We start from the raw sequence: 23,572 nt of genomic DNA on the forward strand, positions 1-23,572 counted from the left end.
TATGGGAAAGGCCCATAGTCTTCTGCGGAGAAAGAGGCCTTTGCGGAAGACACTCCGATGTCTTATGAAACCATGGATTGTGGGGCCCCACCCTGACGATCTGGAGTTTGCATTTTCCACAATTCCCAGGTGCCACATATGCTGCTGTTCCGGGGACATTTGGGAAGCACCAACATGGTTATAAAAATAGATACACATCTGAGAAGAGTGTATCTGATCAGATGCGGCAGGCACTTGCTGCCTTTTTAGAACAGAAGTCTACAGGATTCTCTAAAGGATTACAGACAGTCCTTAAAGCAAGTATCAGAACCGTAGGACCGTGAGATCCTGTCTGAGAAAACCCATGCTTCTGTGTTTTCTTTTTTCCTTACTGTTTAAAATGGCTAGAAGAGCCCTTGGTCAGATTTAAGGCCAAATTTATACAATAAACTAGAAAAAGATGGGTGTGTTCCTATTTTCCCAAAACACTCAGAAAGCTGAATGGATGCTTTTAAGAGAGAAGTATTTTTGTTTGGTTGGTTTTGTTTTGTTTGCTGAAATCCATCGCTGGCCCCTTACCTCTGCATAATCAGCCACCAGGTAAAGCTCCACGTACTTCATAGAGTGTAAATCTTCCCGTTTCATCTAGGCAAGAGACAGGAGCAGGTCAGTTCAGTAGAAATGACTGGCTCCAGAGCATCCCAAAAAGCAGCTGAGAAACCACACTGGTTAATAAGCTGTGACCTTTTTCCTTCTTTTACATTTAGGTGTTAGGGACAGTCTTGGATGTAGACCATGAACTCCATCTGCAGCTGGTGGGTTATTGCTCAAGGCCTTTCTGAGTCAGGGGATCTAATCCTTTAGTCTCAAAAAACAAAGAAGCCAAACTGGCTAACACAGGCAAAATCGAGGCCAACACCCCACAAGGGAACATGCCGACAGCTTAGTTCCCAAGTAACCTTGAGACCACAGACCTCCGTTCTCAGTGTGAACGAAACACATGTTGTACATCAGATGAGATGGCCATTCCAAGAGGGGAAGTGGACAGTTTTTTAACCTTATACAGTTTTTGAAATCAGTATCTTAGAAAATACAAACAGTGGTTCTCTTATGAAGGTATCTCACTCAACGATCCAGAGAGAGAAGGGGGGGGGTGTTCTCCCTCTTTCTTACCCATTCTCTCTCAATCTAGAAATACTCCTGGAACCAAACTAAGGGTGCACAGAGAGGACAAGCTCCAGTCTGCTGGCTCCACTGGGAACCTAAACACTCACTCTGCGAGGTTGCTTTTTGGTCTGATGTGTAAACTGAAAGGCCCAGTCCTTAGAGGTGGGCCCGGAGTGCTCAAACCCACAGTTCCCCGGGGGCAGCTTGAGATGTTCGGATCTGTAGATACGGTGTTGGCTGTCGCTGTCAGGGACGGGCTCGATGATGTAGCTGACGTTACTTCTCACTGTAACCAGTCCTCTGTGGACAAGAGAAATGGAATCTCTGGTCAATGCTTCTGGAAAAGTCCCTTGTGTAGATTCAGATGCTCTACGACGCTTCTTCACTTTATACTGGGCCATGAGGCCCTCTTTGAAGGCCTCAGATCCTCTATAGAGAAATACACAATGGGGCACAGAATCTCAGAGCACTTGGACCTCCCTAAGTTCAGGCTTTAGACTGAGACTCCTAAGGCCACCAAATCTAGCACAAGCCATGACAATCATAGACCCCAGAGACAATCGTAAAACTTTATAAACCCAGAAAAGGTAACATGTGACCAGAGAAAGCACACTGGCCTGCTGGCAAGATAACCAGCCTCTAGATTTAGCTCTGGCACTCAACAGTCACATGCTCCTCAAGAAACATCTCATGACCCTGAGCTTCAATTTCCTTATCCCTAAAATAAAAATGATAGTGTACTAACTCATGGGGCTCTTGAGTGATTAAATGAAAGACAAGTGTCCTTGTCCCTGGGAGCCAAGTGGTACTTAACAGCTAGCATTCCTACCAATCAACTGCCCCGTGCCAGCAGCTATCTGGTGAGGTGACACCCACGGCTAACATATAGAACAATCTGTCACTCAGGACTGAACTCAAAGATATGTGCTGAGTTATCTGGTTTCTTCACTCACTGAGATTTCTAGGTTCTAGATATCATTCAAACATATATAGTCTTGTTGCTGGTATCCATCAGGACTTAGGTCCAGACTCCCAGGGAAACAAAAGAAATCACAGACACTCCAAACCGTATATAAAATGGTGTGCTATTGATATGTAACCTACTCGTGTCTTCTCGTATATTCTATATCACCTCTAGGTTACTTATAATACCAAATAGAATGTAACTGCTGAGCCAGGAGTGGTGGCGCACGCCTTTAATCCCAACACTAAGGAAGTAGAGGCAGGCAGATCTCTGTGAGTTCGAGGCCAGCCTGGTCTACAGAGTGAATTCCAGGACAGCTAGGGCTACACAGAGAAACCCTGTCTTAAACAAACAAACAAACAAAGGTAAATGCTGGGCCTGGAGAGATGGCTCAGCAGTTAAGAGCACTTGCTTCTCTTTCAGAAAATCTGGGTTTGGTCCCAGCACCCATGTCAGACAGCTTACAAACTGCCTATAAGTCCAGATCCAGGGAATCTGATGTTCTCTCTTAACCTTTACTATAGGCACTACACACACGGTGCATAAACATACACTCAGGCACACACTCATTAAATAAATAAATAAATAAATAAATCTCAAAATGTAAAGATATGTTACATATACTATATTGTTTAGGGAATAAGAACAAGAAAAAATATATATGATCAAGAAAATTTTTTTCAGCCAGGCGGTGGTGGCACACGCCTTTAATCCCAGCACTTGGGAGGCAGAGGCAGGTGGATTTCTGAGTTCGAGGCCAGCCTGGTCTACAGAGTGAGTTCCAGGACAGCCAAGGCTATACAGAGAAACCCTGTCTCAAAAAAAAAATTTTTTTTTCAGAAATATTTGATTCATAGTTGGTTGACTCTATAGAGGTGGAACGCAGGAGGACAGAGAAACAACTGGATTCATGGTTGGCAGGAAGGCAGCCATTCTAGCTATGCTTCTGCAACCATGGTAGTTGCTCAGGATGGAGACAAGAGCAAGCCAAGCTGCCTGCCCTGGTGAAGAACAGTCTGAGCATGGGAGTAGCCACTGTGATCCATGACCTATCCTTGGCAGACACCCACGGATTAGACGAAGCTGCTTAGGGCGCTGTACTACTGAAACCTCTGTAGCTCTCTAGGCTCAGTGAGTTTACTCCCCACGGCTTCACAGCTATCAACAGAGGTAGGGAGATGCCCACGGGGCAGCTCCCTGTCACCTCATCCACTGAGATCTGATGTGCCAACCTAACGCTGTGATGTAGGAATGAAAAGACAGTAATGTCTGCCAACTGTGCGTCCCATGGTTAATTACCTTTCAGTAAACTGTGTCTGAGGATGGAAGGAGACCATATGCCTCCTCTGTCATCTTATCTCCTACTGGGAACCGTGCTACAGTCAGGCCAATCAGGTCGTGACTAGTCACACTTCTGAAGAGTGTTGCTGGCATCATCAAATATGGTCATGAGTAAATATAGTCTGTCCTTCTGACCCACTCTCCAAACTGCCACCTTCCATACAGAGAGATAAACAAGACAGCCAGGCAATAGGTTCCAGATTCTGGGAACAGTGAGCCCAGGACTGAATTCCCGAGAACCCTGGCAATAAGTCACCCAGGACCTTATCTCCAAACTGAAGGCATTCTCAGTTCATCGTCTGAGACCATAAGTGCTCCGGCTTCTCTCTTGGGCCACTCAACCTCCACCCACCACTGTCCTCTCAGGATGCCCACCCAGGTTTTGTCCTTTAATAAGAGCACATGACTCTCAGAACAGACATCACTCTGATGGGCAGTAGACCTTTCCTGACCCCATCCCTCGCTGACCTCATTCCAGTACCAGGAAAACTATCAACTTCCTGGCTGCATCCTGGCTGACACAGCAGCTGCCATCTGGCCTATGGTGAGACACCTAAGGTGTTCCCTTAACAGCTAGGGTGGAGGGCAAAGAGCAGGGATCACAGCCACCTCCCTACTCTGCACAGGAAAGAACGGAGGCCAGGGCAATGTGGGCATCCTGTTCCCAAGCTATCTTCTCATCCCAGCTGACCAGGGCCTCTCCCATCACCCCAGCTTCCCCTAATGGCTACAATATTGGCCATGCAATGAGACCGGCTGGTAATCCTGTGTGCACCAATACTACTCCCAAGCAAGTGGAAAGTTCTCCATAGGAATCAGTGAAAGCCTGAACACAGAGCCACAAGGTGTAGTTGGCTTGGTGTCATATGAATAAGCCCTGGGCCAAATAGGTCAGTGACCAATTGGAACTTGGCTGCAGGGCTGATAATAATCACCATAGTGGCTCTAACTTATGGAACTTTTCTACGGACCAGATACCAAGCTGATAAGGGTTTAATTTCTCATACCAACTTTTTTGATCCTTACAAATATTTTTCCCATGACCAGTCCAAATTCACACAAGTAGTAAAGAGTTAAAACAGGGTGGACCTCAGCATTCTGGTTCCACATCCTACAACCTTCACCTTGATCTTTTATTGTCTTTCATAATAGCCCTGGAGAATGGTTCAGAAAGACACCCCTATTCAGTGAGCACTCACTGCCCATGACTTCACAACTATCAACGGAGGTCCACCGGGCAGTTGTCTGTTAACTCATCTACTGTCATCAAGACTGTGCATATAGCTATAGTGATGGCAGCAGTAACTCTCAAGGCATACCAGCCAGGATGTGTTGATTGATGTTGGTTGTAGGTGCAACCAATAGAGAGAGAAGCTCACCAAGATGCTAAGGCCTCATTTTCCAAAGAAGTAGAGGGGTACAGCCTCCCCTGGAAGACTAACACCCAGCTAGCTCACTCCAGTTACTTTATTCAAACATTATACAAAATTAATTAGGGAAGGGAACTGAACTCTTGTATTTTTGGTTGTGAGCCTAGCCCCTAAAGGCTGAGCCATCTCTCCAGCCATAGTATGCCTTTGGTCCAGCAATTTGAAATCATTAAGAGTATAGATTGGTCCAATTAGCAGCCCCTTTTTAAATTTAGGTCTGCTCTAGTTTGACTTCTCTCATAGAGGATTTGCAATACCATCACAACCATAGAACTTATAGCCACCTTCATTTTTAATAATTTAAAGCAATAAAAACAATTTAAAACAATTATTATTATTTATTGAGACAGGGTAGTGTGTGTGCATGTGTGTGTGTATAGACCAGGCTGACCTGGATTTGCTCTGTAGGTTAGGCTGGCCTCAAACTCACAAGGAACCTATATCTATCCCTGCCTTAGTCTCCCAAGTATTGAGATCAAAGGCCTGGATTTATTTATTCATGATCTATATACCCTTGAAAAACATTAATATTAATTCCCATTTCTTTCTCTCTTTTCTGGAGATTAGTATCTTTGATACTTAAAACAGTTTAAAAACAATTACTATTAATTATTAAGACAGGGTTTCTCGGTATAGCCCAGGCCAACTTGGATTTGTTCTGTAGATTAGGCTGGCCTCAAACTCACAAGAAACCGATCTGTCCTTGCCTTTATCTCCCAAGCACTAAGATCAAAGGCCTAGATGTATTTATCTATGTACCCTTCAAAACATTTATAGCAATTCTCATTTCTTTCTCCCTTCTTTGGAGATTAATATCCTTGTGGATAAATATACTTATATCCCCTTTCTCTTTATGTAAATTTATTTAATATCCTTCTCTATATTCAACTGAATTTAAATTCCCTTTCATTTATTTTATAATGTGTTAGGTTGAACCGTAATCAGTTCTTCCACGGAAGCCCGTGTTTATAGAGACTGGATGCTCATAGCAGTGTGACACCTATTTTCAAGTTAGCTCTCACAAGCTGTCACTAGTTCTCCCATGGGAGCCCCTCATTCTAAGGAGACAGATTGGCTGCTCGTAGTAACTGAAATTCTACTCCATGGTAGCTCTCATGAGAATAGCTTTATTTTTTTGTTGGATAAAAACAAAACAACTCTGTCCTAACCCAACTCTGAGTCCCCACACTGACCAGCAGAACATAACCTTTTCTAGAGCAAAATGGTTTTTGACAATAGAAAAGCATTATCTTTTAATTTGAAATTATATTAGCTCTTTCGGTAGAGTATGAGACTCTTAATCTCAGGGTTGTGGGTTCAAGACCCACATTGGGCACCAATTTATTGTAGAAAATATTTCATCTCAATCAGGGGTTTTTGTTCCACCTTTGATCATTCAGTTCTTGGATAAAAGACACACAACTTTTATTATTATAATAAGCCTTAATCAGCACTAGAGCTGGACAGATATCTACCCTCTGTGCTATTTGAATCTATTTCCCTATCAATAATCCCATTTTATAATTTGCCATGTTCCATCTGGGCAGCTCTTACCTCCAATTGGCTAGCCCTTGTGGCTATGCTTTTATGATTCACCTACCCTATGACACCTTCTTCCTCTCTCTACCTTCTTCTCCCCTTGTGGTTCTCCTCACACCCCAAGCCCAGCGAATCTCAAACCCTACTTGTGACTCTTCTGCCCAACTATTGGCAGTTGGCATTTTATTTAACCAATGGTTTTAAAGTAAGGAGCAAGGTTATTACAATACATAGCAAAAGACTGAACATCAGCAAGGATACGGCTGGCCTGTCTGTGGAATCCCAGTTCGCTGGCAGATGGCAGAGGAGGGGTCCACTCTCCCGTATCCTCAAATAGTGCTTGCTGACAGCTGACTTACCATGTGCCATATAGATTTCAGATATTACTCTGTTTTAATTTCCACAGCACAGTGTAAGGCAGGCAAAAGTATGCAGCTCACTTTAATCAATGAAGAAACGGGTTCAGAGAGATTAGAATCAGAAGCTTTTGCCTGTGGCTGAACACTTAATGGATACAGTCTATTCCCTTGGGCTCTGGGTAGCTGCCTCCACTGGTAAGCTCTAAGCTTGTGCTCAGAGATCCCAGGACCAGAGCTTCCAAGCTATTCATTAATCTTCAGAAGGTACCCAGGCTATCCCAGTAAACTCTGGATCTGCTTACTGGACCAAGTGTCTGCACTTGAGAAGGTTAGGCTGATTTCATGACAGGCTTCAAATTCGCAGTTAAGAAGACTAGGCTTAATCTCTGTTTCCAAGAACTGGGCAATTCCAGGCAACTCCAGGCCTCAGAAGCTGCCCTACCACCTTCCCTGAAGCAAGGACAATGGATGAGCAGCAATTTCCAGACCTCCCTCAGCAAGTTTCCAGCCCCCACACCCTGATAATGGAATGTCCGTAGAGATGGACCCAACAGATTAACCTAGTACTCCCTAAGGTGCTTTAAATCAGCTCTGCAAGCTCACTTGGGTGTCTCTCTATTCTGGTAATGGAAGACCCCAGATTGCTGGACTTCTGCAGAATAATACACTCTTTGCATTTACTTACTATTTGAGTCCAGGGTGAGTCTGGGGTATCATTCTCCAGCGAATCATGAACCCTTACACACTAAGTTCCATGGGCAATGCTCTGCCAAGGCATACCCAGGAAGGAGCCCATGCTCCTGACAATTTCCAGGGCACATGAGCAATCGTCTCAAGGAGGCAGACTCAAGCTTGAGCAATCATCTCAAGGAGGCAGTATAAATAACTCAAGCTTGGGATACTGACTGAGGTCATCCCTTCCAGCAACAGGATTCAGTGGCCCCTCTTCTTCCTCCCCTCACTATAGCCCTTGGGGACTCACCCCAGTCCTAGGGACCACCGATCCTCCTCTGGGATTACTTGGAGATTGAAAAGAGTTGGCACAACCTAGCATATTACAGTAGACCCTAGCTTTATTGATGGTGAGTTTCTGAGAATGAGGTTCTGGGTGCTCTCCCTCGCTACCAACTGCAAGTCACCTTATGTCTTCCCCTGCTCCATCATTTATCCTAAGGGCCTCCACTGATCCAATTTGCTAAATATTAGCTCTGGCAGAGGCAGAGATCAGAAGTGGGGACAGAGGACCCAGGAGGCAAAGGGCCAGGATGCTACTCTCCAACCTCATCATTAAGAGAATGAGAAAAATAAATCATAGAATAAAATCATATAGAGGAACCCAGACAAGCCAGCCCGCCAGGAAACAAGAGGTTCATTCATGCTTAACCCATAAATAACTGAAGAAATTAGTCAAATACATTCCTACATTCCTTCAAGACTTGAGAGAGGTGCCACTCCCAAGGAAGCCATCCCTGGGACACACAGCTATGCATCTACCTTCCCCACATTAGGGGAGATCCTGAGAAGTAGCAGCCCTGAGTTCCAGATCCCCACCAACCTATGCCCACCCTAACTGGTTATAGGGACCTTCCTATGACCAGAGAGAAGAAAGGCACATGGTGCTGAGTTCCTACTGGAACAGAGGCTCAGTAAGGAGACATCCTGGAATAGAATCCTGGCTCTGCTGTCTCCTGACACAGCCCTCCCACAGAACAGCCATATTAATAGTCTAAAGCGGTGGTTCTCAACTGTGGGTTTGACCCCCTTAGGGTTGCATATCCTATCTTTACATTATGATCTATAACTGTAACAAAATTACACTTATAAAGTAATAACTAAATAACTTGAGGAGGGGGTCACCACAACATAAGGAACTGAATTACAGGGCTGCAGCATTGGGAATGTTGAGGAGCACTGCTCTAAAGAATTAGGCAATGCTCACTAGCAACCAGGGAAGATTCTCCAAGAAAGCTAGCAGCCATGGAAGCATACTGTATAAATGAGGTACAAACCATTTATATATGTTCTGCCTTACTATAGATCCAAGATCGACAGAGCCAGCAGTGAGGCTTGGGACCCTCTGAAACCCTGAGCCAAAGCCAGTCTTCCCTGTTTGAGTTGTTTACTTCAAGCATTTAGCCACCAGTTGGCTGACTAACACAAATAAATGGTTTGCTGTATCTTTGTTAAGATCCACGGTCACTGATTAAACCAATTCTCAAGGTGGTTAGGGCCCCAAAGTTAAAGACATTATGTCATGTAGTGAGTTTCCTTTTGCCAGGAGTATGGGGGACATAAGAAACTGATAGTTTATGGCTGCATCCGGAAATCAGGTAAAATCTGGGAAACGGGATGAGAAAGTCTCTCATTGTGCCCTTACATGTTTATTAACATTTAGATTGATTTTACTGAGGATTGTTTCTTTAATGATAAACTGATCTATAGCATACCCTGGAGAGAAAAGACCCTCACAAGGGATACAGCAATGATTCTCAACCTGTGGGTAGGGACTCCTTGGGGGACAAGGGGGCATGTAAAACGGCCCTTTCACGGAGGATCGCATAGGATCATTGGAAAACACATATATTTACATTAGGATTCATAACAGTAGCAAAATTGCCATTATGAAGTAGCCACAAAGTAATTTTATGGTTGGGGGGGGTCACACAACATGAGGAACTGTATTTAAAAGGTTGACAGCATTAGGAAAGTTGAGAACTACTGGTCTAGGGGCTCTCCTGACTCTTCCATGTTCAGCCAGAAGAGCCGGCCTAGCATAAATCCTATCCATTTTCTCCAAGCACAGAAACACAGTACCAGGAAAGATGAACGGTTACCATGGAGACCTTCCATGGAAATATGAGGCTTCATGGGCCTTGGGAAGCTATTTGAGTATGAGCACCACTGTCATTCCTGCCTCAGCTCCAGGGATCCAGTGCAGCCATCCTGTAGGTCTCCAGCTCTTAAATCAGCCTGGCCACAACCTCTGTTCCTTAGCATGTGGAAGGAGGAGGCTGGGAAAGAAAAGCATGTGGACCTCACCAGATGGAAGCATGCAAACCAGAAACACATGGACAGCTCGGTGAGCTTCCCCGTCAGCCTGACTGCTGGAATGATTTACAAGAGGCCAAGCCAAGTGTGTTCCCACTGCTCCAGACCCAGAGGGGAGAAAGGAAGGGGCGGGGAGGAGAAGGTCACACCTGCTTGTTCCCTTTCCTCCTTCCTGGGACAGTCATTGTTTACTTGCTGGCCACAGGTGGCCATGGCTGAGCCTATAAACACCACCGAGAAGCCAGTTGGCTTGGCTGGAGGAGGCCACTTGAGTGAAGGATATGAGGCCACTGTTAATCACCTCCCAGCCAAACCCGATTTCCTGCCTAATTCCCTCAGGCCACTCGCCACACAACCTTTCAAAGATGGGAACCAATGCATAAACAGACCCGCGGGATCTGCAGTCAGAAGGACCCTCGGTTATATTTGGGGGTGGGAGTGGGATGAGGTCAGCTAGCTAAGTTGTAGAGGGAGCAAACCTTGTATGCTCGTAAAGAGCTGCAGAACTAATGGTTTGGGTTTCATTAGTTCATTATGGTCTCCACCATACCTATCATTGATGGCCCTGTTAAGATACAGAAGGCTCCAAACTGGACAATGCTTGTTTAATCTTCCACCAAGGTAGGGTGTGGGCATACAGCAGACACCCAAGACGAATGGGAGACGCAGCCACGAATAAAGGAAAAGGACACTTCCTACCAGCTCCTGAGAGACAACAGTGGACATGTATTCCCAGTCCTGCCTTTGAGAACACCTAATGTGTAACTTCCCGTTAACAGTGGTGGGAGTCTTGCCCCCAGCATATAGCTGGCGGTATTGACAACTGCCACCCTAGACTCCTTTCCCTGTTGTTATTCCTAGAGTCAGGAGCCGTGCAGTGCAGGTGCTCAAACACCAGGCAATTTGTGTAGATAAGAGCCCAGATTTTTCAAATAAGTAAGTAAATAAACAGCGGGGGGCTAGAGAAAAGAAGGCTCGGTAGTTAGGAAGACTCTGCTTTTGCAGGGGACCCAGGTTTGGCTGCCAGCATCCACATGGTGGCCTACAACCATCTATAACTCTACTTCTAAGGGATCTGATGCCTTCCTCCACCTCCCATCAGGTACACGGTGCTCCTGGCTCAGACCAGCTGTTTGTTGGTTTAGAGACAGAAGGGCCACCCTTTTTCCAAGCATCATCTAGTTGGAACTTTCAGGTTGATTCTGTCTTGACAGTTATCCTCTCCTTTCTCCCCACATCATCCCTTTTCCTGCTACACAACCTACACGTCCTTCTACCACAGAGTGAAGAATGCTGAAACTCAGCCTGGGGTCTACCGGCATGTCACCTGTTTGCTGTCACTGCTTTCATTTCTAGGAGTTCACTGGCCCTGGAGGAATGGCCCCCTCACGGTTACCCAACCCCTAGAGATGGCAAACATTTTGCTTGCTATTATGCCTTTTAGTACAAGCCAACACACAGCCCAGGGTCCAGCCACCTGGCTCCCACCTTGGTTTCGCACCCTCCTGGACCACTATTTACCTACCCATAGTGATGGATACCAGATGACGTGGTGGGCCTTTGTGTCCCAAGACTACTGAAGCTATTCACACTAGTTATTCCTCAGCCTGCCCTTCAAACTCATTCACTCCTTCCTTGTGCTAGCCCACATGGACCCAGCTTCCTGCCTCTTCACACTTCTGTGCTTTCCTGCTCTCCCTCTCTTGATTTGCACACGGCTTTTTACTGTGACTTGTAGCCTGCCAGTCACATCTGATAGCTCTTTCAGTCATGGTTGTCTCTTGATTTGTTGGCCTTATTCCTGAATAATAGAACTCCTATCTTTGTTTGTTTTCAAGATTTCTCTTTGTGTAGCTCTTGCTGTCCTTAGATAGAACTTGCTCTGTAGACCAGGCTAGGCTGGCCTCGAACTCAGAGATCAGCCTGCTTCTGCTTCAAGAGCCCTGGGATTAAAAGCGTGAGCCACCACCACCCAGCAGCAATTTATATCTTAATACAACGAATTTGTCAGGAAAGGTATATGTGTACATTATCTGGGACTTCCCTGGTATCTCACAAGCTTGGCCTCTTCTTTGCAAGGCCCTTGCCTTGGGCTAGCCCTGCTCATCTTATTAGGGGAGGGTACCATCTGTCCCCAGCAACTTCAGGATCTCTTACCTAATTCCTCGGCAGGTGCTGAGCGTGACACTGGACTCGTCCACTTGCCTCACAGTCCCATGGTAAAAGCAGTGATCCTAGCCAACAGAAAGGAAGCACTCGGTCAAATGGCGCTGATAAATGTGGCGATGTTAATGTCTCATTGGTTGACAGGTGATGGACTCGTTCCATCTCAACCCTGACGTTATAGCTCTGACAACCTGCAAAATGCTGCCTAGCTTCCACTTTGTTTGGTTCTTATAGAAACCCAAGACATAACACAGGGCAGACATCACCAGCCCTACTGAGCAGACAAAAAGTGCTGAGGCTCACAGGGACAAAAAGATTTGCCAAAGATCTTCCTGCTAGGTTAGAGAACCCAGGATTTTCAAATCTGACATGTCAGCCTCAGGAGTAGTCTTCTGAGAGAGCCAATCTCTCAATGATGGCACCTCTGTAACTCCCTGTAGTAGGTGGAATAGTGTCCTCCTGAAAATCTTATGATCACCCAGAAGCTAGAATATGACTTCATTTGTAAATGGGTTTTGATCATGTAATTAAAGTAAGATATGGCCTCGTGGATTAGAGCAGGTCATAAATCTAAATGGCCCGTATGCTTCCTGGATGACAGGACACAAAGGACATAAGGGGAGAAGTCACCTGAAGACAGAGGCAAAGCCTGGAATGATGAAACACAGCCAAGGAGCACTGAGGAATTAGAAAAGGGAGGACTCTTTCCAGGAGCACTTAGGAGTTAGAAGAGGGTGGACTCCCCCCTGGAGAGCTTACAGAGTGTACATGTGGCTCTTCTAACAACTTGGTTTGGACTTTCAGCCTCCAAAATGGAGAATCTATTTCTCCTGTCTTAACTTCAAAGTTCACAGTGCTTTGTTAGGGCAGCCTCAAGATAAAACTCAGCTCAAGATGCTCTTCCTTCCCTGGATCCCTCTCCACCTGGACCCTCCTCCCTGGTCCCTAGCTCTATGAAGCCTGGTGTATTCTCTCATCCTAGTGGCTCACAGGCATGTGGTTCCCCAAACTCAGCCAGAACCCTCCATCTTTATAAACACTGCCAAGCACCACTATAAGCAGGCCCTGGGCAAGGCTTCAGAGATGCAATGAGAAAATGGACACATAGCTCCAGTCCCTTGTGAAAGCTAGTCATTAATAATTAGGCAGCTGCAGTGGTTTGAATGAGAACTGCTGGTCCAAACCCAGGCTCAGTTGTTTGAACACTTGGTGGTTCTCAGTGATGCTACTCAGGTAGACAGGACAGCCTTGATAAAGGAAGTAGGTCACTGGAGGACAGGATTGGAGATTTCATAGCTTTGTCCATCTCGGTAGTTTGCTTTCTATGCTTCATGATTGGAACTGAAGATGAGCTCCCTCAGCCTCCTGCTCTGGCTGCCTGCTGCTGTGACTCTCCTACCATTATGGACTATTGCTCTGGAACCTTAAACCCAAATAAACTCTTCCTTCTGTAAGTTGCTTCTAGTCAAGATGTTTTATCCCAATAACGAAAAGCAATTGATCTAGAAGTCAAAGGCACATAGCTACGAATATTTTTGTGGTACCAGGAAAGTTTGATCACTAGGCTAACCAAAGCAATTAGGAAACAAGCATAGTATATCTGGGAGTGTCTGTGTGCTAAGTCAACTGCCCACTCCCCAGATGGTTAAAGCTTTCTTCCCAAAGAGGTCAGAATTGATTCCTTGGCCAGTACAGAGGGTAAAACTGGGAGGAAAGGTGGGCATGGTAGTGCATGCCTTAAATCCCTGAACTCTGGAGACAGAGGCAAGCAGACCTCTGAGTTCGAAGCCAGCCTGTCTATAGAGTGAGTTCCAGGACAGCCAGGACTATACAGAGAAATTCTGTCTCAAAAAACAAACAAATGAACAACAACAACAACAAAAAAAAAAAAAAAACTAGGAGTAAAATCAGTTTCTTTAAAGAACTTCCTCAATACCTTGAGGCTAAGCAGCCATCATAAATGCTCAAGCTTTCCCTGCATGACAGACAGTCTAAGGATCTCATCTTCAGACTGTGCTGTTTCCTTTTGGAGGGGATCCAGAAGGCAAACCCATTGTGGGGGAAGGGTAGTCCACTTTTCTCCCATCTCTAGTCCTGGATACAGCCTGGTAAGTAAACTGAAGCATTATGGCTCAGGCAGGCCAGTCTTAAATCCAGGCTCCCACATATGCCAACAGTGTACGTGACTTTTCTGGCCTTCCACATCTTTAACCTCCAACCTCAGAGGGCCCATGAGAAACCTGGACACAAAAGAGCTAGCTAGACTGCTCTCTAGCCCAGAGAAGTAGACAGCAAACATTAGTGGCCATATTTTCATTACATTCTTTCACTAGACATAAAACATGGCCACTGAGGACACAAAAGCCCACCAAAAAGGCTGACCCAGATCCACAACTTTTACCATTTCTGTTCTAAAGCTTGTTCTTCTGAACCATACAACACAAGCCCTCCCTCAACCTGGGTTCCTTCTCTGAATCACAGGTACCCTTTCATCTACCAGTGATCCATTGGCCAGCAGCACTTGTCATCTACCTGTTCACACTGACACACAGCCAGGAGGGGAAGCAGCAGCAGTCTCCTCTTGGCATCAAAGTCTCCTGGGCTAAAAACAAGTCAGATTCAGGACTTTGCTTCGTGAACATAAAGGAAACCCGTCTGTGGTAGGAGGTGATCCCCCAGCTTCTAGGAAGGCAGGCGACACAAACACAGCCCAGCATCTTGCCAAGGGTCTCACTACCTCCCAGCAAATCTAGGGAGGCAGGCAACACATGTACAGACCAACTTCTAGCCAAGGGGCCCACTGTTTACAAAGGTCAGCCTGTCATGTGGTTTCTCCATCTGTCCCCAGGCCAGGGAGACTAGAGGCAGATCATCAACAACCAAGTTCTGAACCTGGTCCTTAGAACTCGGGAGTGAGACCACAGACCCCATGTGCAGTGCACTGATAGTGAGAAAAACCAGTTGTCCCCAGATGAGGGGGCCAAGCCAGGCCTTCTGGTTTCGTAGTCGGTGGAATGACTGAGAGTCAGGCAAGCATTCAGAAATGTAGGTACAACAACCGTTTCAAAATGCGGTTCCTTCTCAAGTATCAAGAACTTAGATCCAGAAGTAGCTATGGAGAAGCCTTAGACCTCTTCGGCTCTCTGACTGATGACCGCCGCAGTGTGCACACCCCCATGCTCTCTGCAACGGAAGGCTCTACAACTGTCACGTGTTCTTTAATTTACAAAGGGCAGTAGCACGTGTGACCAGGGCACAAGCCATTCACTCTTAGCAACTAACACTCAGGTCGTTACTATTTGACAACAGTTGCTAATTTTTACTTCAATTCTGACCACAGCTTCATGAGGCAGATATTACCCCCACAGTTTTAAAGGGGAAGCTACAGGCAGTTTAAAGGCTCTCAGCTTCTGGACTAAGGTCAGATATAAAGAGCTTGAGTGTCTCAGTTAAACAGCGACGTGAACCCCAGCAACTTGGCCCCGCACCTCATCCCCTACCATCCCAAACCGAGGCAGAATTGGCACCTGACTGACTCTTCCCAAAGCTTTTTTACCCTCTAGCCACCAACGGGACAAGCCCTAGTCTGAGCCTTGCCACTTAAGCGTAGCCAAGTTACTTCTCCCTCCTCAATCCCCTCATCTGTAAATTATGGAGTTAGAAATTATATTTATGAATCCCCATAAAAATCAGTGACTCCTCTTATCCTTCCCCAGCACTGACTGTTAGCATGGACATTAGATCAGCACATCTAATTTTTGAGATTGAAAAAAAAAAGAACTCAGTATGGTCCAAAGGGTTGATTAAGGTCATCCAGCTAGTGAGAGCCAAGACCACAGCCCTGGCTTCAGATCCCAACCCTTGTAAGTCTTGCTGTTGGAACACAGTCCCAAACCTGTTCCCCCAGTAACCTGACCTAGATTAGAGCTATAACCTACAGGTCTAGCTAATGAGTCTTGATAAGATTCCCAGAATACCCGTTTGGAGGCAGAGTCTGAACCTCAGCATTTAGACTGAGAGGATTTACTCCACTCCTGATTCTCCTTGATTTCTTAGTTTCCAAACGAGAAGGCTGACTGGGAGCCCCCTGGGCCTGGGTGGGGACTTTGCAAGAATCCAACAGTGGTGGATGGAAGAAAACAATGATCTTGGCCCAGGATTCAGTAAGGATGTGCTTCAGCCAGTGAGGCCTTCAGGAAGGAGGGAAATTCAGGGGACCAGGGGACATCCTCTTCCAGAGTTCTTCTCTGAAAGACCCTTAACACATCTCTGCTGGTGCACAGCTTAGAGCACAAAGAACAAGTCAGGATCAGTCATGAAGTCATTGCATTCCACAGCTTCTCGGGCTGAGGGGGCCATCCTAGGGGGCTTTCACGGCAGGAAGCATGAGCTCATCGTTAACTTGTGCCCTGAGACCCATTCTTGAGTTGCCAGTATGGAAGTGGGAGGGGCTGAACTCGGAGGAGGGTGGTTCTGTGAAATTGTAATGGCTATGGGCTACAGGCTTTCTAAGAAGTGAAAAGCATGGAGATGTGGGTCATAGCTGGACAGTTTCCCTGATCCAGTCCAGTGTGTCTGCTGCTGTCACTCACTGGCTACACTTCCAACTTCTTTCCTACCCATGAAAGTCTCAGGAAGAAGTCCCACTGATTTTCACATCCAGAACCCAAAAGAGCATCCCGCTCCTGGTACCCATACCCATATACTCTGCTGTAGACTTCTTAGAGCATGGTTCTCAACTTTCCTAATGCTGTGACCCTTTAATACAGTTCCTCGGGGGCTGGTGAGATGGCTCAGTGGTTAAGAGCACTGACTAGTCTTCCGGAGGTCATGAGTTCAAAACCCAGCAACCACATGGTGGCTCACAACCATTCATAATGAGATCTGATGCCCTCTTATGGGGTGTCTAAAGACAGCTACAGTGTATTTACATACAATAAATAAATTTAAAAATAAATAAATAAATATAAAAAAATACAGTTCCTTGGGTTCTAGTGACCCAACTAGAAAATTATTTACATTGCTGCTTCATAGCTCTCAATTTGCTACGGTTATGAATTGTAATGTATTTTTGGAGATGGGGGTTTGCCAAAGGGGTTGTGAGCCACACCATTTTCTTAGCTGACTCCAAACTCAAGTGATCCATCCTCTTCCCATTCCAGGACGTCTGATTAACAAGCTAGCCTGCTGCTCTCTTGTTAGATATTCACACGCAGGCGGAGGTATGTGAAGAACGGGTTGCACAGAGATGTAGTTCCAGTTACTATTAGTGGAATCCCAAACAGAGGTGCGTCTCCTGGTGTCCTCCATGTCACATACCAGAAGCCAAAACACAATGTAGCTCCTGCTCTTCTCCTTCCTACACCTCTCAAGAGCCCAGCCTCAGAAGCCTTGGTCTGGTCCAGGGCTTCTCTGCACTGAGCCTGTGAATTCCAACAAAATCTTCAAGGGAAGAGCCCTTCATGCAATAAGTAGGATTTACTATCTTAAATGTCCACCTGTAGGGTACGCTGAAATAAATTAAGATGTAAAACTATTTTCAAAAGTGACGACTCTTTGATGCTATGCAAAACTTTCCTAACTAAAAACAACTTTGAAGGGGAAATGTCCAGTATTAAGACAACAGCACATTTTTAAAAAGCTTGATAGGGCCTGGTAGTGGTGGCACACGTCTTTAATTCCAGCACTTGGGAGGCAGAGGCATGCAGATCTCTGAGTTCAAGGCCAGCCCTGGCTTTAGAGTGAGTTCCAGGACAGGCAGGGCTATGCAGATAAACACTGTCTTGAAAAACCACAACAAACAAACAACAACAAACCCAAATTGCATTTAAAATATATGATATAATTTTGTTGTTATATCATTTTGTTAATATTATATATTATAGTATGTTAATATAAATTTCTATGCACAGTGATTAAAACTCTACAAAACCCTACATTTAAAAAAAAAAGATTAATCAACATCTACTTGGATGAGTTGGCAGGATGACGAGTAAATTAATCCTTTCAAAGATTTTTAATATATGAGTAGTTAACATAGGCCTAATAACTACTTTGTAATGATTTACATGAATTTTAATCAAATTACCCTCAAACATTCCACCTCTCTCTGCTTTGCCATCTTCACTAGAAAAGGACAGGGAGTAACTATGAGACAACAGAGTTTGCCTCTGTTTGGGCCCTAGGTCTTGGTCAAGGGAAGCAGCCCTTCAGGGAAGAGGCCACATATTTATTCCCAGCTAGCCAGGGCAGCTACTGATGGACACGTCTACGTGACTCACCTCAGATTTCAGCGTGCTGGTTTGAGGATTGCCACTTGCGGTGTAGCAGGTTTCTGTGTAGGCTGGAGCAAAAAGGTGCCTGGAAAAAATAAGAGCAGAGATTTGAACCTTTATTGATGGATTCTATCTTCCTGGTGATGGTACTCAGTTACTTTAACTGAACGAGAAAAGGCTACCCTGACAAAAAGAAACTGGTGGTCATTAAGGGACTAAGAAACAAAAAGAAAGCCAGGAGGAAATCTGTCATTGGTCACTCCATCCAGATGGAGTTGACAATACTAAATCAATCATCTTGGTTTGTTTTTTTTTTCTGGGTCCTGAGAAAGATCCAGAAACTGCAAACACAGTTACAATATCTCTGAGTCTGAAAACCTAATCATAAAATCCAACTGGTCCTTCCAACATAGAATATGCTAGCTATTAGCATGGACACATCAGTTTTTCTTTATGAGAATAACCTCCGCTGGATGTTTTTGGTAGGGTTGTAAATCAAGGGTTCACATACCTGGCCCTGGCCTATGTTTTGGGCCTAGTCAATAGAGTGAGTGATAGATATGGTAAGAACTGAACAAATGGCAGGGATAGTCACTGCTCACAGAGCTGCTGACGTCACCTGCTTCTCCTTTCAGTGGGTCAGATCTCCCGAGACCTGCTGCTTCTGCTTGTCACCATTCCACACACTCCCTTTCTCTTTTCTTACTGTAGACACTGTGTCTCTCTTGTCACAGACCCTTTGAAGCTGAGGTTAAGGATCCCCCACCGAAGGCTGGGAGATACAGAACGAGCTTCCTAGAATTTCTCCAAAAGTAATATGTGAAATAAAAGGACCAAACGGATGTTTCAGCTAACAGAACTGATCTCCAGAAAGGTAAGGTCAGGGAGCAAAGTTATTTCTGATTTTTAATGGAATAAAACATCAGAAACTCAAGTCTAATAGAAAGAAATGCATATATATAAATGTGAAAAATTCAAAAAGTAATTAGGTTCAGGATATTTCAGAAATATATATATTCTCAAGTTGATTTTAATGAAAAGCTAATCAGTGTACCTCAGGTACATGTATTGAAAACAACTGGCAAGGGAGGAGGCCATTGTCAGTGGTGGCTATCTCAGGGAAGGGCAGATGTACACAAGGCAAGTTACATATTGCTGCAACAATAAAAATACCTACTAAATACTTATTTTCAAAACAGTAAGCCTAATTCAAAACTGCTTTTCAGAAGAAAACACAGGCTGAAGCCAGAACGGAGGATCAGAGGACTCTGAAGAGACACTAGATTTGGGAAGAGGTGATTATTTCCCAGAGGAAGGGACATGGCTCCAAAGTCTGGCTGGACGCTTCCCGTCCCAGGATGCAGATGCCTTAAGAATTAACATTCAGTCTTGAAGAGAAATCACCCAAGAGGGATAAGTAAACCCAGAAACACACAAAATCCAGCTGATCCAAAGGAACACACAGTCACGTAGAAACATTGGGTCAGCAGTCACCTTGCAGAAGGTGTCCCCAAGCCAAGTCTCTTCTTAGCATCCAGAGATTCAGAGCCGAGTCATTCATAGGTCTGACTGAATTCACAGGAATTCAACAGGAAGTCTCCCAAGGCCACAGGCCCCACAGTTATGCCTGCTTGTGTCTTCTAGCAAGTTTACTTAATGGAAGATATAGCTAACTAGGGAGAGAATTAATAAGTACTCCAGCACACCAGGGGCTCAGGGAGTGGTCTGGGATCTGAAAGACTTTGATTCCAGCTCTGACTGGTATTTCCTCTACTGCCCCTAGCTGGTTACTTTCTCTCTCCTCAGTTTCCTCTTCCCATGGCCAATATACCTCCTGAAGCAGGCAATTTAATAATACAGGGAGCAAGCTGAACCCCAACCATGGTAGAGAGGAGCTGGGTAGAAAGAAATTAATCACCATCATCATCGCTTTTATTTTCCTCTAACTTTTAGAAGCAGGGTCTCATGTAGTCCACAATGCCCATGAACTCATTATATAGTCTGGGATGGACCCTGAACTTCTAATCCTCCCATTCCCACCGCCTGAATGCAGGATTACAGGTACAGATGTGTGGCAACATGCCCAGTTTTATAGGGTGCTAAGGGTCGAGCCCAGGGCTTCTTGGGTGCTGGGCAGTATTTTCTTAGCAACTGAGCCACAGCCCTAGCTCCTCAGTGGCTTTAACAAGGTTTAGGATGGAAGACTCCAGAAAAATTAATGGATTTCACCAGTGTCTCTCTAGCTCTCCTCGGCTATTAATTCACCCATATATCACTTAAGAGAGGAGAGGAAAAGCAGTTAGCTCATTCCTAGGATCTATTTCCTGGGCCATTTTCACAGACTGAGTAACGGAGGCTGGTGGAGAGGTCAGAGCGTAATGGTGTAGGGTGGGTGCCGGTGAAGAGATGTAAATTTTCCCACAGGAAATGCACTTGAGGTAAATACACTTTAAGCTTATTCAGGGTTTTAAGAAGGGGGGAGATCACTTATCCTATCCGGTGGCATCATTAAAATGAACTAAAGTGGGGAAGATGGGGGATGAGCCAAAGAGAGGAATCCAAACAGAGCCTTTGAGGTATCCACACACTCTCAGACTCTCGGGCACACGTGTTCAGAAGATAGTTCTGCAGCTTATCTGGGGGCTTGCCTTTGTCAGCATGGGACTCTTGGAGCCTCAGCATTTAAAGAAGCTTGAAAAACTCAAATAGATTTCTCACCAGACTCCATATTCCCTTGAAAACAGGGGCCACAGTTGTCTTTATAAGCTCTTCCTGACTCCCAAAGCAAGCAATACACATTTAGCCTGAATAAGTGGATGACTGAATTAATGACTTAATGAACCAATGAACCTCCTATCTAGTATAAGAACTTACCAGGTAGCCATTCAACAAGAGAAACTTCCAGAGATTGGGGAGCTCCTGAAACTACCCACTCCAGTTCTGACTACGTGTCCTCTGTAGCTAAAGTTCTCACCCTGAATTAAAAATGACCTCTCTGCGTCCAGTACCTGTTCATAGTATATGAATCTAAGCCAGGCTGTGGTAACACATGCCTTTAGTCCCAGTACTCAGGAGCCAGAGGCATGTGGATCTCTGTGAGGTCAAGGCCAGCCTGGTCTACAGAGTGAGTTCCAAAACAGCCAGGACTACACAGAGAAACCTTGTCTCAAAATCCCAGGGAGAGACGGGTGGCCGGGGCGGGGGGGAGAGATAGAGGGAGAGACAGAGAAACAGAGAGAGAGAGAGGGATGGAGAGAGGAGAGAGAGAGAGAGAGAGAGAGAGAGAGAGAGAGAGAGAGAGAGAATATTAGGCAATAATAGGCTCCATGTGTAAGAGCAAGAACCTGATTCCCAGCTATCAAGTGAAAAAGCCAGACATAGAAAGCAGCACAGGTCTGCTAACCTCAGTGCTAGGGAGGCAGAGAAGGGAGGATCCCTAGAATTTGTGGGTGTGGACCAGCCAGTCTAATAGAAATCAGTGAGCTACAGACTCTGTGAGAAGTCCTGTTTCAAAGCATAAGGCGGGGACCAACGGAGAACAACCGTTGACCTCAGGTTGACCTCAGGCTACAACCTGAATAGGTACCCAAGCATACTCCACACGCAAAGTGCAAAATAGGGGGCCACACCTCAGACCTACCGCATCAAAAAAACAGAAACTGAGTTTCTTGCACTCTTGCTCCCTCTTGATCCCTCTGTCCCCTTGTCCCTCCCCTTCCCTTCCTCCTCTTTCCACATGCTCATGGCTGACCTCTACTTCTCTTCTCTCCCTCTCTCCCTCTCTCTCCCTCTATCTATCTATCATCTATCTATCTATCTATCATATCTATCTATCATCTATCTATCTTATCTTTCTTTCTATCTTTTCTCTTGCTCCTTCTCTCTCTGCCTCTACCATTCTCTTAACTCCCCTCCCCCATGCCCTGAATAAACTCTATTCTATACTAAAAAAAAGAAAGAGAGAGAGAGAGAGAGAGAGAGAGAGAGAGAGAGAGAGAGAGAGAAACTGAGGCTGGGCATAACCTTTTGTTCTAACTACACTTCCTCCCCACCCCCAGGCAATCCTGACTTGAGAACAAGCCTAGAACCGATACCCTAAACCACAAGTTTCTGAAAAAACTTCAGAAACGTATGTACATGGTCTGACTTCCTAAGCCCCCCTCACCTTCCTGCCTCCACCACATCCTGGATTGCTGCTGCAAAACCTGAAAAAGCCAACAAGTTTACTCCCCACCCACTTCAACGCTAGGTTATGCTGTGTTTTCACCTTAACAGCACACCTGAGAGGCAGGGATTCCTACCCGTTCATTCCCATTTGGTAGACACTTGTAAGGGACCACAACACTGTTGGAGCTGGATTTCAGCCTTGAGTTTGTGAGCCAGACTCTTTAAGCACTTTGCTGTTCTGGCTCTCTGAGATGAAAACATGAAACCAAACCGTTGCCTGGAACTTAGATATCAAGTGCAATTTGATGATGATGGTGATGATGATGGTGATGATGATGGTGGCCCTGAGCTTCTATCATGATCAAGGCAACTATGCCCACTTGGATGCACTGAAGAGCTATACGGTAAGCTAAACACAGGGCAGGAGCATGACAGTTTAAATCAAGAAATTCTGGGCTAGTTCTAGCTAAATAATCTTTTCCCTGAATGAGGTACGGATGTGGACCAGGAAGGTTTGTTCCTACTTCTAGAAGCAAAGGGATCATGTTTCATCACCATCTGTACAATTTTACCAACAGGGACAAAGCATTGCTTTCAAAAGCTCTCCACTGTCCCCAAGAGAAGGCTGAATATGCCCATGTGTCCAGGCAGGGGGATTCTGACTCTGTGCTCAGGACAAAAGCTGTTGTCATCTTCCCAGAGAAGAGACCACATACATGGATGCTGAGTAGCCAGATGTCCCTTCTCCAACTACATCTTTCTCTCATCTCTCTGATGGGGGGCTGGCTCAGCATGGTGACAGGAAGCTGTCTCTTACCACTGGCATGCATTAGGGTTTTCAGGAAATGATTTGTGAGTGGAGATCCAGGAAGAGGGGAAGCCTATCCAAGATTCCCACCCTCCCCCTCCCCCACTGACTCTGATAGAGAAAACATTCTGCTGTACTCCCTTATCTTCGATCCTGTCCCTTCTGCCCTAAAGAGACCATGGGCAGGCCAAGAGTAGCACAAGAGGCTCTGCTGTGTTACAGTCCTCATGGTGACAACAGCAGCTGGCACTGTAGCCCTAAACAGGAACAAAACTGTAGTCACCCAGACCCCAAAGTCCCTAAGCAAAACCTCCATCTTGGGGGCTAGA

At 45.5% G+C, this 23,572-nt stretch overlaps 1 protein-coding gene across 2 annotated transcripts in view; it reads right to left on the bottom strand.

The window, feature by feature from the left end:
* Adam19 (ADAM metallopeptidase domain 19) overlaps window positions 1-23,572 on the bottom strand; it is an 84,556-nt gene that overhangs the window by 30,890 nt on the left and 30,094 nt on the right. For both annotated transcript variants that reach the window (XM_028777694.1, XM_028777695.1), the window contains 4 exons: window positions 18,275-18,353; window positions 11,985-12,061; window positions 1,254-1,446; window positions 559-624 (listed from right to left, as the gene is read on the bottom strand). In XM_028777694.1, coding sequence (XP_028633527.1) covers window positions 559-624; window positions 1,254-1,446; window positions 11,985-12,061; window positions 18,275-18,353 — 415 coding nt within the window. The remainder of the gene's footprint in view (window positions 1-558; window positions 625-1,253; window positions 1,447-11,984; window positions 12,062-18,274; window positions 18,354-23,572) is intronic.

Source organism: Grammomys surdaster, unplaced genomic scaffold (genome assembly GCF_004785775.1).
Source record: "Grammomys surdaster isolate TR1022 unplaced genomic scaffold, NIH_TR_1.0 313, whole genome shotgun sequence".
Classification (NCBI taxonomy): domain Eukaryota; kingdom Metazoa; phylum Chordata; class Mammalia; order Rodentia; family Muridae; genus Grammomys; species Grammomys surdaster.